The sequence below is a fragment of the Vigna umbellata genome, chromosome 7 (genome assembly GCF_029865625.1).
Source record: "Vigna umbellata cultivar VRB3 chromosome 7, Vumbellata_1.0, whole genome shotgun sequence".
In the NCBI taxonomy this organism is placed as follows: domain Eukaryota; kingdom Viridiplantae; phylum Streptophyta; class Magnoliopsida; order Fabales; family Fabaceae; genus Vigna; species Vigna umbellata.
Genome location: NC_142171.1, coordinates 49,622,294 through 49,638,005, shown reverse-complemented (window position 1 = coordinate 49,638,005; position 15,712 = coordinate 49,622,294). Strand labels below are relative to the sequence as shown.

General features: G+C 32.0%; 2 protein-coding genes across 2 annotated transcripts; both read left to right on the top strand.

Annotated features, from left to right (window-relative positions):
• Nucleotides 1–7: 7 nt before the first annotated feature.
• Nucleotides 8–5,332, top strand: LOC148196505 (uncharacterized; the record flags this gene model as incomplete). Its single annotated transcript, XM_088095571.1, has 6 exons — nt 8–1,972; nt 2,057–2,114; nt 2,720–2,868; nt 3,235–3,321; nt 3,845–3,973; nt 4,880–5,332. Coding segments are annotated over 6 exons (2,478 nt in total), but the record flags the coding sequence as incomplete, so codon positions are not given.
• A 6,548-nt stretch (nt 5,333–11,880) lies between these two features.
• On the top strand, nt 11,881–13,315 carry LOC148196504 (B-box zinc finger protein 21-like). The gene is made up of 3 exons (XM_088094746.1): nt 11,881–12,240; nt 12,351–12,746; nt 12,894–13,315. The coding sequence occupies exons 1-3, from the start codon at nt 12,055–12,057 to the stop codon at nt 13,137–13,139; spliced, it is 828 nt and encodes a 275-aa protein (XP_087950872.1). The 5' UTR covers nt 11,881–12,054; the 3' UTR covers nt 13,140–13,315.
• The last annotated feature ends 2,397 nt before the right edge of the window (nt 13,316–15,712 follow it).

Below are 15,712 nucleotides of genomic sequence, written 5' to 3'. Positions count from 1 at the left end.
TGCTTCACTAGAGTCACTTGCCAAAGGTGCAGTGCAATTTTCTCGAAAATATAGTATCAGAGAGATACAAGATAGGTGGTATTCTCTCCTCTATGATCCTGTCATTTCTGCAGAAGCTTCTGCGGGTATGACAAACTTTGAGCTTTCAGCTTCGCCTCTCCCATCGAAGTTTTACAGGTTTGGACATTCCAAGGAGCAGAAAGTTGTTTCAGCTAAGAGAAAGTCTGGAAGTGTTCGCAATTTGTATTATGCAAGGTGCAAAAGAATTCGAAATAGCATGTTAACTTCCATGGACTTGAGTTTTCTAGTGGATCCGGGAAATAGTAATTATGCAGAGCATGAACTTCACCCCTTATCTGGAACCTGCGTGCCTGAAGGTGGAACTGTAAATCTCCCTGTTCAGTATGATTTTCCTCCTGAAAATGTGATGGATGATAACGTGGTTTCTGATGGAGTTACTGCCAGTGTGTTTTTCCCTGGAGTTGAAAGGGCAGTTGAAGAGAATTTTCCTGCCAAGCTAAATAATGTACTTAAGGAAGAACCTCATTTTATTGGAGACAACGTGCCTTTGGATGAAGCTGTTGAGGAATTGGATGTTCCTGGAGAATTGACTATTGATGGGTGGATTGGTGACGATAATTTAGAGAGAATACCTTTGCCCACATTAGATGACATCAACAATGACCCTGGAAATATGTGTCCTGATTTTGACGAAAAATGTGCATTTGATTCAGAGTTAGAGTGTGGAACTTCATTTAACTTGGCTTCACTTCCTGAAATACCAGTCTGGAGTACAGATGAGGGCATCAAAGAGTCCGATATGCCATGCGATGGTTTTAATGATTCGATTGCTTGTGGGGGTGCTTATTTGGAAGAACTGTCCAATTCTCTCCTCAACTTTAGTAGTGAGGAAGAGCTCTTTCTGATGGATGTTGATGGAGAAGAAGGGATTGACAAATCTTACTTGGATGGTTTGAGTTCGCTCCTACTAAATTCTACAAATGATGTTAATCCAAGTCAAGTCCCTAAAAAGGTTGAAGCAGAGCTGCAAGTCCCTAAAACAGATGGAACAGAGTCGTTAATGGCCTCACAGGCACATGTTCTAAATCATTCAGTTTCATGTCACAAAGAGTTAGAAGACAACCAAGGGTCAACCTCTAGTGGTGTACAAGTAGTTCACAAATTAGAGTTCCAAATGCCATCTCCTCCCTTGGCTGAAGATCCCCTCTTTCATGAACTAATTAACGAAGTTCCTTCCTGTTCCCTAAACACTGAGGAACAAGAAATTCCAGATAATGAAGACGTTTTCCTACCGTTTGATGTGCCTCCTGTCATATTTCCCCCTTCATCTAAATTGATTTTTAAAGCATCCAAGAAACCAATTTCGTCATCTGTTCAGGATTATGGATTTAATAGGCATAGAGCTAACGAAAGAGGCAAAGCTCTGATGCATGTAGAGAAGAAAATCCGTGTAGAATCTCAATCATCTTCTCAGATGAAGGGATCACCTTGCTTCCTGGTACCTGATGGTGGTTCTAAGGTAAAATGCGAGTTGCCTGCTAATCACGCATCACACATAGTATCTACGAGTTCTGTTACTGTTTCTGGTGGCTTAGGTGGAAATGGTGCTGCAAACACTACAAATGCTCCTCTGCATGCAAATAAAAAGGAAGAAGCTACCAATGCTGACTTGGCAAAGGATCAATGCAATCATATGGCAAATCCTTTCATTAAGAAATCAGCAGGTAGTTCGAATGACTTACAAAATAATCCCCAATTTCATGGTTCTAGCATGAAGAATGAACAAGATATAGGTTTGTCACTTCAAGATCACCAGTTGAAATGTGCTGAAGTTGGATCCTCAGATGTTCTTGACTCAGAGCTGGTGGCAGACCCTCTAACACTAGATGAGGAAGAGCATGATATAGACAGCGACGATGAGCTTCCTTCTTATTCTGACGTAGAAGCAATGGTAAGCTGTATTGCACCACTCTTTCTGTCAACACTTAGCCTTTCAATACTCATTCTCTGACTTACTCATTCTTCCCTCCTACAGGTACTTGATATGGATTTGGATCCTGATGATCATCAGGATTCTTGTTATAGTGAGGAAGGTATTACACGGCCATAATTTTTTTTTCTGTACTCTGTTATTTGTTATTCTTATTTTCTTTTTATTTGGAAAAGAGATATGGAGAACATACCTGAAGTAAAGTGATAGCCTAACTCAATGCTATTAGAGCATGCATCAGTTACTTGGGTTGTTGACAGCTTCTAAGGGATTCTATATGGTTTGCTCATATTTTTACATGTCTTTACAAATTGCTAAGTGAAGATAAAATGAGAGGCGTTTTGGGGAGAGGGGGTTGAGGCGTTTTTTTCCAAGATGTTACAATCCTTTAATGCTCTTTCTAATGATTTCCAGTTCGTTCTTGAAGTAATAATGGATCTGCTAGTCAGTTGAATAATATAAGGAATTTGTTTAACCTTATCAAATATGTCCATAATTTCTCCATGCGTTTGTTTTTTATATTTGGCTTGATCATCATATATAACCATCAGATGTGCTTGTGGAACTTGTTGAGTATTGTTTTGATTCTTTTTTGTTACAAAATTCACAGTAACATCAATGATAGCATACTAATTTTTCGCTGTTGTTACAACCATCTACTTTCTTTCAGTATAGCCTAACTATATATATCTTCTGATTACACTTCAGTATCAAGATATCAACATGTGGAAAGTAAGCGAGCTATCATGAGGCTGGAACAGGGTGCCCATTCTTGTATTCAGAGAGCCATTAATGCACATGGAGCATTTGCCATCTTATATGGTCGCCACTCAAAGCATTATATTAAGAAACCCGAGGTATATGAGCCTGTAAACTGCTTGCTTGGTCAACTTGTCATTTGAGAGATCTTTTTCATTGATTCCTTTTCAAACACTCAAAGCATAATGAGATTTTTTTCTTTTTTTTACTAGAAAAAAATTCTCACATGCATTGTATGTGGTTTATGCCGATATTCGGTTTAGTTCAGATTGTGCTCCTGAGTTCAGGCGGCAATATGCTTATAAATTGAGTGAGTTTTGTGATGAAAGTCAAAGAATGAAGGAAGTAGTAGTAGTAGTTTCGGACAGACTTATTCTGCAATTATAAGCATAGATGTGCTATGAAGTAGCCAGTCATTGGGATAATGTTTTTTGATATTTAAGATGGCTCAATTCATCCTGCAGGTTCTACTTGGTCGAGCGACGGAAGGTTTTCCTGTGGACATTGACTTGAGCAAAGGAGGGTATAGCAATTCAATATCTCGACGTCAGGTTAGCTACATTTACGTATTTATACTTGAATGTCATGGCTGCCGCAACCTTTTTACTGTATTTGATATATGTTGATAAAAATATGCAGAATATACATTTCATTTTAAATTCAGAAAAGGTTGTTTACATCATAAAATAAGCTATTCTGTACTAGTAACCTCAACATACCTTTTCTCCTAATTTTAGCTTCAAAGAAAATCAATGCCATGCTGGAACTTAATGGAGGAAGAATTGTGATTGAATATAATTTATGATAGAGTATGAAGGATTTATGTAATGCTTTAATGTATCCGAGTTATTCATCTAGTCTTAAGGGGCGTACTGTTTCATCCAGTCATGCTGTAATGATAATTTTACTTATGATGTGATGTTGACATGATGTAAATTCAGATAGTAGGGATGCAGAATTATAAATTTTTTCATGTATAGATATTATAAGTTCAGCGTAGACAGTTAGGTGTAGTCTTCGCTACCTGATAAGGTTGACTTTAATTTATTATGTTTTACCGTTGCTAACTTATAGGCAATTATAAAGATGGATAAAGAGGGGTCATTCTACATAAAAAACTTCGGCAAGAGTTCAATCCTGGTAAATAGCAAAGAAGTGCACACTGGTCAGTCTCAAAGACTGCATACTAATTATCTAATTGAGGTATGATCATATGGCTCCTATCATTTCCTATACTTCTCTTTTAAATACTGTCATTTCTTATCCAGCTGAGTTCTCACCTCCTGGTATTCCTTGTGCACTCGGAATTGAATTATGTTCCAAAGAAAAATTAGTATTCCTACATATCATATTCAGTCCCCCATCATCATGGTATCGGTATATCCTTATATTTCTCTTCCTGCCTTCTTTTTAGCATTCAACCCGGTATCAATAATAGGGGTCTATCACTGTCCTTATTGGTTAAGTTTTGTTGTTTTCATCTTTGTTTGTTCTTATGTTCTTGCGCATGTGTTGTTGAATCCTTCTGATTTAGTGCTGCTAGAATAATAGTCGTTTCATGCCAAGTATCCCAGATAATGCCTAATGTCCCAGTTTCTGTACTTTGTATTACAACATCTATATTTTGTTTAAGCAGCAGGGAAGTGTTTAGCTTTTCCAGAATTTATTTGTGGGAGCTCGGTATGCTGGACAGTTAGATGTTGTCTTCACTACTAAATGTTTTCTTCTCTTTATTAGTTGAATTAAACACGTATAATCATGGCTTTGTTTGTACCTTTTACTTCAATGCCACCGTATATCCTTAATAAGGGTATAAAAAATATAGCTGGTGTTATAATTATAAGAACGTCATGTTACTGGTTTCGTTATTCCAATTCCATATCTGCTTTGTTGTAACAAGTCTATTTTGGTTCATAAAATGATTGAATTTATATCCAAGCTGGACGTAGAATTTCGTATCACTTCTTTTTTGGGGGAAGTAGGGTTGGCCGTGTTCAAAACTTAAAAGATGTTGTTTGGATTACCTGTGTTAGTAGGAAACGTGAATTCTTCGTAGCGTTTCTTTAGTTAACTTCCCACAAGTCTCTAAATCAGTGGTCTGTTTTGTAGGTAAGGGGCATACCTTTGATATTTGAGATAAATCAAAATCGTGTCAAGCGGTACCTGGATCACATTTCTGACAATTCACAAACCTTTTAGTGTTGATTGTAAATGAAGCAAGAGGTCCACTAACACAGAAGGTGCTTATTTTTACTGCACTTTCTGATTTTTGATAAATGGTAAGCAATGTCATTGCATTTATTGGTGAATTCGTGTTTCTCCCAGAATGAATTTCTTTTGCCCGCAATAGCCGCAATAGTATAGATCACTCAACCCAAAGTTCTGTTATATTACATGCTAAATTTATCCAACCCTGAAAGTGAAAACTAAATCTCATGACCACCCTGCATTCATTTTGTAAGGTCAATAAGACTCATGCTCTATTTTTGCTCCCGTTTCATTGGATATATAATCTTTGAAACAACAATTCTATTAATTTATTTATTACGGGTTACCCTTGAACCTTTCTTTCTTACTTCACTGGCCTGTGAAGTATAACCAACGATCGGTTATTTCAAAAAATAGCATTTTGAATTTGGGTGGACTTGGACAAGTAATAAAAGTATTATTTCATTTAAATATCATGGACCTTGTCATTTGTTTATTATTCATATTCAGATAATGTTTCTTTAGTCCTTTTAATTTTCACTTCCCTTTTTTTATTTTTTTCACTTTACCGACTTCAAATAAAGTGAAAATTTTCCACCCAAATAATCCCTTACGGAATGTTTAATAGGAGAGAACATTGTAGCTCTTTGTAGATGAAAACTTTTTATTTACATCCTTGAAATCTAAAACTTGGAATACTGAATTTCATGTCAGGTATCAATTAAGTAAATAATACCAGGATGTATTGTTTCGATAGATTTTGTTTTTATCATTATTATTGTTTTAGTTTATTGGAAACTTGTTCCTGGAGTCCAACTTTCCTGATTTGAGAGAAAAGCTTTAATTATATAAATGGCATAATATTCGTTTTCTAAATTTCTAGTTAAAATTCAACGAAAATATTTGTTATCCATCATTCTTAAGAGCAGGAGGCAACAACACGTCTTGACTCATGCTTTACGTAAGTCGGCTTTCGTTTTTGTATATAAATTTTTTACGAGTGTTGGAAGTATGAAGTAATTTGATTGTTTTATAAGTTTTATTCTCTATTTTTTATGATTATTTTACTTTGACATTCGTTGTTAAATATGATTGCAGGTTTATGGTTATTTTAACAAGCTTTTATTGAAGAATTAAAAACTCGAATAAATAAACTAAAATAAATTGTCAAGTTAAAATTAATTTATACTCAAGTTAAAATTAAAAGTTTATTTCTTTTATAACTTACATAAATTAATTCAAAATGTATCAAAAAGTAGTTATTTTGTTTTTCTGTTTTAAAGGAGATTGAAACATGAGAACAAAACGCTCCAAATGTGATTTTTCAATTTAATTGATCTTTTAAGAATTATTAAATTTGAATAAAGAATAATTATCACTTACGGATCAGTGGTAATATTACGAATTATACGTCATATTTAGAGAGGGTTCCCCGTATAGTCTAATTAGTAATGTCTAGGTAGTGCTACAGATAGAGATTTTAGTTTTACAACTAAGTTCGTGTAATTCTCGCTGCTTTTTAATTACAGGGAAGCAAATTATTACGCTTTATTCTCTTCTTCTTCCGTGCAATTATATTTCATTGTCGAAATTCTTTAATTTTTAATATTATTTAGGGTTAAATATGTTTTTAGTCCCTAAACTATTGATCGTTTTTGGTTTTCGTCCCTCTTCCAAAGTAAGGTACAATTTGGTCCTCAATCTTTAAAAAACGTTCGTTTTAGTCGAAAAAACGAACGTTTTGAGGACTAAAACGAATGTTTTTCTAAAGAATGAGGACCAAATTGTACCTTACTTTGGAAGAGGGACGAAAACCAGAAACGGCCAATAGTTTAGGGACTAAAAACATATTTAACCCTATTATTTCTATTTGAATTGTTATTTAATTTGTGTTTGATTTTTAAATCTTTATACTCAAGTAACTGTTATATATATTTAAAGAAATATTGAACTTAAGTTGAATGTCATTTGTATTGGGATTGAAATAGGAATTATATCTAATAAGATTTTAATAAAGGCTACTTTAGTAAAAAAAATAAAAATAAACTTTACAGGCACAAGAAAGTTCAACTGTAGGCAATCATACAACTTTTTAATCCCTAATGTCTTAACTTGTTTTTTACCATAAAAACGTGATAAGAAAAAAAAAAGAACAGCTGCAAATATGTATAAAGAAAAACTTAATCTCGCCTTTATTGTCTTATTGAACTTTATTTGTAAGATCATAAATTTATAAACTAAAATGTGTTTCTCTAAATTTTTTACCATGCAGCATTGTCAATATCATTCGTCCTATGCGAAATATTTTTATTTTTTCTAAAACGTATTAATAAAAAGAAGTGTTTTTACTTCAAAAAGTATTTTGAGTATCTATACTTTTACCCTTACAAATTTGATATTAACTCATGTATCTTCAAACCAATTAATTAATCTCTAAATTCTCTCTCTTTCTCTATCTCTCTATGTATAACTCGTGGCTGGAAGAAAATCATAAATATTGAATTTAAGGATGAAAAAGAATTATTTTCATAAATTGAAAAATTAATTTATTGAATTACAAATATACAGAATAAAGTCAAATTTGAAGAAATTTTAGAAATTAATTTATTTTTCTTAGAAAGTGAGAAAGAAGTTGTGTATGTAAACTTCGCGCTTTTTTGAAAGCTTTACCAATAAAAGTTTTCATTTTATTACTGAAAATTCCATTAGTTGTATATATAAAATCACTCGTCACATGGACTGTCAATATTTTTTTTTCTTTATCCAGATTAATGGTATTAATGGTGTGCATGTATGTTATAACTTACGTAATATAATAAGCCTCCTTGTGTACGACTTTTTTCAGCAAAGAGTATCTCCTATGTTAAGTTTTGTGTTTATTATAATTATTTAAATTAATCTGAAGTTGGAAACAAAACATCACAGTGAAAAGTTATTTTAAACAACATGATATAAATCAACAACTTGTTTTAAAAGAATGATTTTCTTTCCACTCCTATATAAATGATTATTTTATTAAAAAAATAGGTGTAAAGTAGATATTTTTAATGATTAGTGGTGATAAAATATGATTTCCTATCGAATTCCCATGTTCTTCCCAGCAAATAGCAGTGAATAAAGAGATGAAAAGACGAAATATTAGAATATTAAGTATATTCCTGGTTAGGACTAAAGATCCACCAAATAAGGGGTTATGGGCGAAGATGTTGGATCGGGTTCATCTTCCAACCACCCATTTCCATAATCCATATAAATTAGAATTGTATTATTATCTTGACACCCAACAAAATTTCACATACGTTTTATATCTATTATTTTATTTTTTCTTTTTTAATAAAAAGTAATTTTTTTAATAATCAAAATACTCATATAAATAAATTATCAAGTGGTATAAAAGAACATCTCCCTTTCATCAATATTCTAACACTTGTGAATGTTTCTAAAAAATAGACAGGTTCCTGTCAGACTCCCAACTCCTAACACTCCTAACACTCCTAATCATGGATCTCGATCCTTACTACACTTTCGATGTAATCGTTTCATGAATATTTGAGTTTTTCTTTACAATGTTACAGTAACATTATTAGGGTTATGATTAGTTATTATTTCTCAGATATTATATGCTTTAGAGTTCAAACTTTTAGTATGACTTTATTCTTAAAAAACTACTCAAAAGATTAAGTAAAAAATATATATTTAAATGATATTTAACTCTATAAACTTAGTTCTAATTTTAATAAGAAATGCTTGTATTGATTGTTTATAAGTATCAGTAATAATATTTAATTTTTAAAGAGGTTGTGAATATATATATATATTAAGAAAAACACATTTTTTTTTCAAACTTTTAAATTAGGAAGAAACGGCTTCTAGTAAAATAAAAATTATCAACCTCAATTATCACTTATTATTAAAAATAATGAGTAATATTATTGAGGATTTTGAAGACACATAATTAGTAGTTAAAATTAGATTATGAATATAATTGGAATGAGTTAGAATTTGTCCCACACATGAGACGCTTAAACAGGTGGGTGATGTGAAACATAAGATGGCATCATAATAATTAAGAAAGGATGAATCTCTAAAACTACCTTCGAAAATAAAATATCGATTCCTAAGACTTTTTGTTTCCCCGACAAATATGGAACGAGAATCCATTCACAACATCATTCAGGATTCTCTTCTTTCTAAAATGGTAGTAATTACGTTTGACCAACGAACCTACAGATAGAGATAATGATTATCTTTATGGTTTAATCCTTTTCGACATCTCTATTTATGTACGAATGTCTCAATTGGGTCCTCGTTTTTTAAAGTGTATCAAAATGGTCCTTAATTTTGAAAATTGATATCAATTGAGTCCTTTCCGTTAAGTTGATTGGACAGCGTTAAAAAATTGATGAGTGGATGCTGAGATGACGAACGAACGCTCGTCCACCAGCGAACGAACGCTCGTCCACCAGAAAACGAACGCTCGTCGACCTCTTACTGCTGGACGACCGTTCGTTCCACACTGGACGACCGTTCGTTCGGTGGTCGACGAGCGTTCGTTCGCTGATGGACGAGTGTTCGTTCGCTGGTGGACGAACGTTCGTTCGTCATCTCAGCATCCACTCATCAATTTTTTTAACGCCGTCCAGCCAACTTAACGGAAATGACTCAATTGATATCAATTTTCAAAATTAAGGATCATTTTGATACATTTTAGAAAACGAAGACCCATCTGAGACATTCGTACATAAATAGGGATGTCGAAAAGGATTAAACCTATCTTTATTCTTCTTTTCAATTCAATTTATTTTCCTACTTTCTCTCCCATTTTCAGGTACGTTAAGATTTTATAAACCTATATTTTTATACTCTAATAAAAAATTTGAAGACTGCTTTTACTCTCTTTTAAAAATAAATTGAAGTCGTCACTGTAATTGATAAAAAACTTGAAAACATGTGAATTTGTGTAGCTTTTCTTTCAGGGTCGTAAAAGTACTTTTACGATCTAATCAGGATCAAGATTAAAAATTGTTCTAAATTGCTATTTAGTATGACTTATTGGTATGATTAAATAAATTATGTAGTCGGTAGAGAGCGAAAGGAATTATAAAAAATTTACAGCAACATATCCGCGCGTATTCAAACCCAAGTTATATATTTTATTAATACACGTGAATTAAATGAGTGTCTCTTCATAATATTTATAGATTATAATATAATTAAGTTTTTAACTTATGAATATCTTTTAATTATTTTTTTGGTCTAACTAACATTTTACAAAAATTATTTTGTTCTAACTTAGATTTGAAGCATCTATTTTTAGACATATAACAAGATCTTTGTAGTGACTTAAATTTTCTCTATGATTATAATCAAATATTTCTTTGTTCAAAGAGATAATATCAGCTTGCAAAAGACTTTTTAATGTTCAAATCAGTAAGAGAGCTTTAGGATCTATATAAATGTATGAGTAAGTAAAAAAAATTGTGTATTTCTTGGTGCAATAACATGTGTATTTATAGGTTCTGTAATGTTTGTTATAAAAGTTGATAATATAAAAAGTATATCAAATATAACAACTTACCACGTATATGATAATTGACAAAAAAATAAAAACAATATGATACCTTATCTGGTATACCAAATATTTTGAAAATATATGATATTAAGAAAGATCATAACAAAATTAAACTACATTTGATCATATATTGTTAATATATTAATATCACTTAAACAATGAGTTACTAATATATTAATATCACTTAAACAATGAGTTACTATCACATGCATATCTAATGTTAGTCAAATGTTAACATTTAAGTAATGAAACATATAATTTAAGTTATGATTTGTAACATAAACTATATATGTTAAGATAATTTTTTTCTCATTTGAATTAAGTGAAAACTTGAGTGATAGAAGGTTTAGACGTTAAGATGTGAGGATGGTATATAAAGTTTCCTTAACATGTTACCAAGTAACTACACATCATCATTTAAATAATGATGTAATTACTTAAGCGATGAGATGAGAGTGTGCTTAGAATTTTGGAAATTGTTCAAATATACAATGAGTTAAGTAAGTAGATTTGTAACCACTCAAATATGACAAATAAAAAAATAAACATATTATCGGTTTCAATTGAATTTGAGTTATAATAGATGAAAACATATCAATAATAATAGATTTTATCGATAAAAATAAAAATTGAATTACAATTTTATTAATTAATACCTGAACCGATATTAATATCATTATTATTTTCTAAATAAAAGTAAACATAAGTTTTACATTTAGTCTTATTTAATATTTTATATATATATAGTTAGTACAATAAGCATATAGGTCTTAGTTGTATGTACATAATATGCGAGTATAATATGTTTTTCATAGCGTTATATGTCATCTACATTATTTTCAGTTATAAAGGATAAAAGAAATACACGGCGGCTTCATTATCAAATCCGAATCTAACTGTACTGAGATAATTTGACAATTAATCATAAAAAAAAAAGGGTGACTTCATGGTTTTTTTCTCGACGCAACTTCAAGTTTTAGTTAAATGAGGCACGACGGGATGTTAATTTAATTAACTAATGATGATATTTGTTCATTTATACAATAACAATTATTTAGCAGTCTAATAGGACTACTTAATCTGACCACATAAAATAAAGTTCATAAATGATAAATAACTACTATAATTGTTTTTTTATATTTACATGTTACTAAAAGTAGTAAATGATTGCATTTGTTATTTATCCAAATAAAAAGAGACAATAGAAATTAATAATTCACGGTATTAAGTGATATGATAGGGAATAGAACACGTGTTTGTGGCCAAGAGAGATATTTAGTCGCTTGAATTCGCATTAACCGAGTCAATATTTTGTAAGAACGTGAAACATGATACCCTAACTCGCGTTGCTCGCTCGCTGATTTGACTCGTCTCGAGTGTATTTAACTGATTTGACTCGTCTCGATTGTATTTAACTTAGCCGTGGACGACCGAGTGTTCATCTCCTTCGTTTCATTTCAATTCAAATCAAAACCTCCTTTCTGTTAATCTAAATAATAACAATATGAAGATCCAGTGCGATGTCTGTAACGAACACCAGGCTTCTTTATTCTGCATCGCCGACGAAGCCGCCCTCTGCGACGACTGCGACCACCGTGTCCACCACGCCAACAAGCTCGCCTCCAAACACCACCGCTTCTCTCTCACCCACCCCTCTGCTAAGCATTTTCCTCTCTGTGATATTTGCCAGGTACATCAACTAATAACAATTATATGTTAATTACTATAATTATTACATTAATATTGTTACTTATTATTACATGGTTTAGTTTGAGTTAACGAGTTTGCGTTGTGTTGTAGGAGAAAAGAGCTTTTGTGTTTTGTCAGCAAGATAGAGCAATTCTGTGCAAAGAGTGTGACGTGTCCATTCATTCTGTCAACGAACTCACCAAGAACCATAGCAGGTTTCTTCTCACCGGGATCAAGTTTTCTACTTCCGCCATACCTTATTCTTCTTCTTCTTCTTCATCATCATCATCAGCAGCAGCAGCCAAGAAAAACCCTGTTCTCGATACTTCACACCCACCTTCCAATCCTCCTTCAACACCCTCACGGCCTAAGCCTGGAGGAAACTTGCAAACAAATCAAGAACCTGGTTTCACTGGTAGCAGCATATCAGAGTACCTGATAAACACTATCCCAGGCATGAAGTTCGAAGATTTTCTCGATTCCCATTCAACCTTTGATTGCTCTAAGGTTAGTTTGTTCTGCTTCCAACCTTCCATCAATTAATTGCCGACCATATTTAGTAATAAAAATGTTTCTTTTTTATTTTACAATTGTTGGGGCAACTGATGTTGGTTTTATTGGATCTGCGATTAACACGTTGATGTTGAATATCAGAATGGTGATGAGATGCTGTCGGTGTTTGGTGAGGGAAACATGGTTTCGTTCTCCTCTGGTGGGATCTGGGTTCCTCAAGCGCCACCTTCTGCTGCTGCATACTGGGAACAGATGGGTGAGCAGAATGGGTACAGAGAGGGAAGGAAAGGTAGCGTCAGATCAAGTTTGGGCGATGATAATAATTTCGAAGTTCCTCAGATGAGTCCTCCCAGCAACGTTTCGAAGAAATCCAGGTTTCTTTGGTAGAAATCCAAGTTCGTGTGGCTTCGTGTGACTTGAATTTCTCTCCCCTTGCTTTATACTATAAATTTGTTTTGTTTCCTTCTTTATAATCCTCAACTACACTCTGCTAGCTGCTCCTCTCGAGTTATCTACATATTACTGTATCTCTTCTAAATTGTAAATACCAACGTTTCGGCAGAGCTCTCTGGGTTCAAAGTTGGAATTTTTTTCTGTTTCTGCTGCATGTTAGAAAACAACCAAGCTTTTAAAATTAGAAGTAAACGCTTATCGGATCTGGAGAAAAGTCTTAAATACATTACTCTGTTAAACATTATGAGAAATAGACTACACCACTATTATCTGGTGACAAAGATAACTTTGGTCTATGCAAAAATAGAAAGACGAAGAGTTTGTTTCCTCCATGGTCTCTAAATTAAAGAGCATCTCTTATTATTAGATATTAGGAGTTTTTTCTAAAAAAATATTTTCAAAATATACTTCAAGTGGTATATATATAATATGCTGATAAAAATTGTTTAAAATACAAGTTAGCTATTCCTCACAATTAAAAATATTATCTCAATAAATACTATTATACATCATAATTAAGTCTAGATGAGAAATCTAAAATAGTAAATTATTTAGAATTGTTTGATATTTGTTTCTTGGAACAGAGACAACAATTGAACTGAAAATTACTTTAAAATAGTAAGATATTGTATGACACGCTTTTCACATCTTCGAACGATAAAAACTGCTCATAAATGGTTCCGTTAGAGACAGACGTCCCTGAAACTTGGAAACCTAAGACTACGATGAAATCGTTGAACTTTTCGTTAAGGATAATGTGAAACTAATTCTGAAAAAAGGAAAATGTTTTATCAATAAATTTTTTAATAATTTTTTATAATTATTAACGTGATAATTTGTGATTGGTTGATTTTAAATGTACGAGTTAATAAAATAGTGACTTATAATTTATTATAAAAAGAAATTGTTAAGAAGAATTGTTAACCAGTCGTATAGTCCTGAGAAAAATAACCAATAGATATCAAATTCAGTCCAATTTGGAATTACAAGTTCACCAGAGATCCGAGAATTCCACTTGCCTTAAATATTCACACCGCGTAAACAAAAGGACAACAGACTCAGGCGATATTATTTTTACTCGCTTTTACATGTCAATTTTTGAAAATAATTTTTAATCTTAAAAAATGATTACTTATATATTTTGCATTTATTTTATTTAGCATGTCTTTGTTGCGACATTGAAAGAGATGTAAAAGAAAATGAAAACAGAATATTGAATATTGGAGGCAGAGGAACTTTTCCAACATTTTAATATATTAAGAAGAAAGTTTAATGAATACACACGATACCTAAGTTCAAGCATATAAGATTCACACCATTTTTAGCTTAAAATTTAAAGTCAATAGATTTATAGGTTTTTATCTTGATCATCCTCGTAATTTTCATTTTCGTATTGAAAAAAGGTTGTGGTAAAGAATTTGTTATTGTTGTGAGGTTTGGCTTAGACAATAAACGACACGACAGGAGTAGGTAAAAACAGTTTGCGATGAAAAAACAGGATTGGTTATATCATGAACACTGCCCTATAATTTATCATCACGCTGTCAACAATTATTGTTCATGTTTGATTGGCCAACAAAGTATCAAATCTTGTCAAATCTCCCCTCCATAAAATAAAATATAAACAAATACATTATTGCACTGTCATATATAAATATTTTAAATTTGGAACAACACTTGTTACAGTTCTACTGAGTCATATATACGAAAAAAGATCTGCTGGAAATTGTTTATGGCTACACTAAGAAAGTGACATTAAGAAAATGTAATAGAAAAGATAAAAGTTATAGGAAAATCCGAAGACATCCAATCTACTTTAGGGAAAAGATTTAAAAGAAGGCGTAGTGGTGGTACCTTCCTATTTTTTAAATGGTCAATTTTCATCACTCCTTCGCATGATCCACATTATATAATTCCTGTTCTGTTACCATGTTACCAAATCTGTAGTATTTAGTTTCTAAATATACATTTTAAAACAAACCCCACCTTTACAATTTACTTTTTCAGAAATAAAGATTGTTAAAAACTTTATATTAATATTAAAATATTGAATAAATAGAATTTTGATAACATCACAAAGTTATTCAACAGTAAAGAGTATTTGATAAGTGTATTCCGGTAATTAACCATTTGAAGACTTAATTCATGAATTAAAAGCTCAAAATAAGAACCGCAAGATCTAAGTAATTATTATTGTATTTTTTAAAATAGTTTATGTATTATTGGTTTTACCAGAAAGAAACAAACTTAAAACATTTTTTTTTCTTGGAAAAAGTTATTCAAAGTGAAAGAGAGAGAATGACAACTATGACCTTCAAAAGGAAAAGGTACAATACAATTCACATATTATGAGTTAGATGGTATTTTTTTGAATTTCATAAGATAATAAAGTAATAAAATAAAATTAGGTGAGTTGATGAACCAATCCGACTCACCACGGGTCAATCCAAATGAACCGAGTTTAAATAAAACGAGTTTAAAATTGACCTGCATAAAAAGAATACATT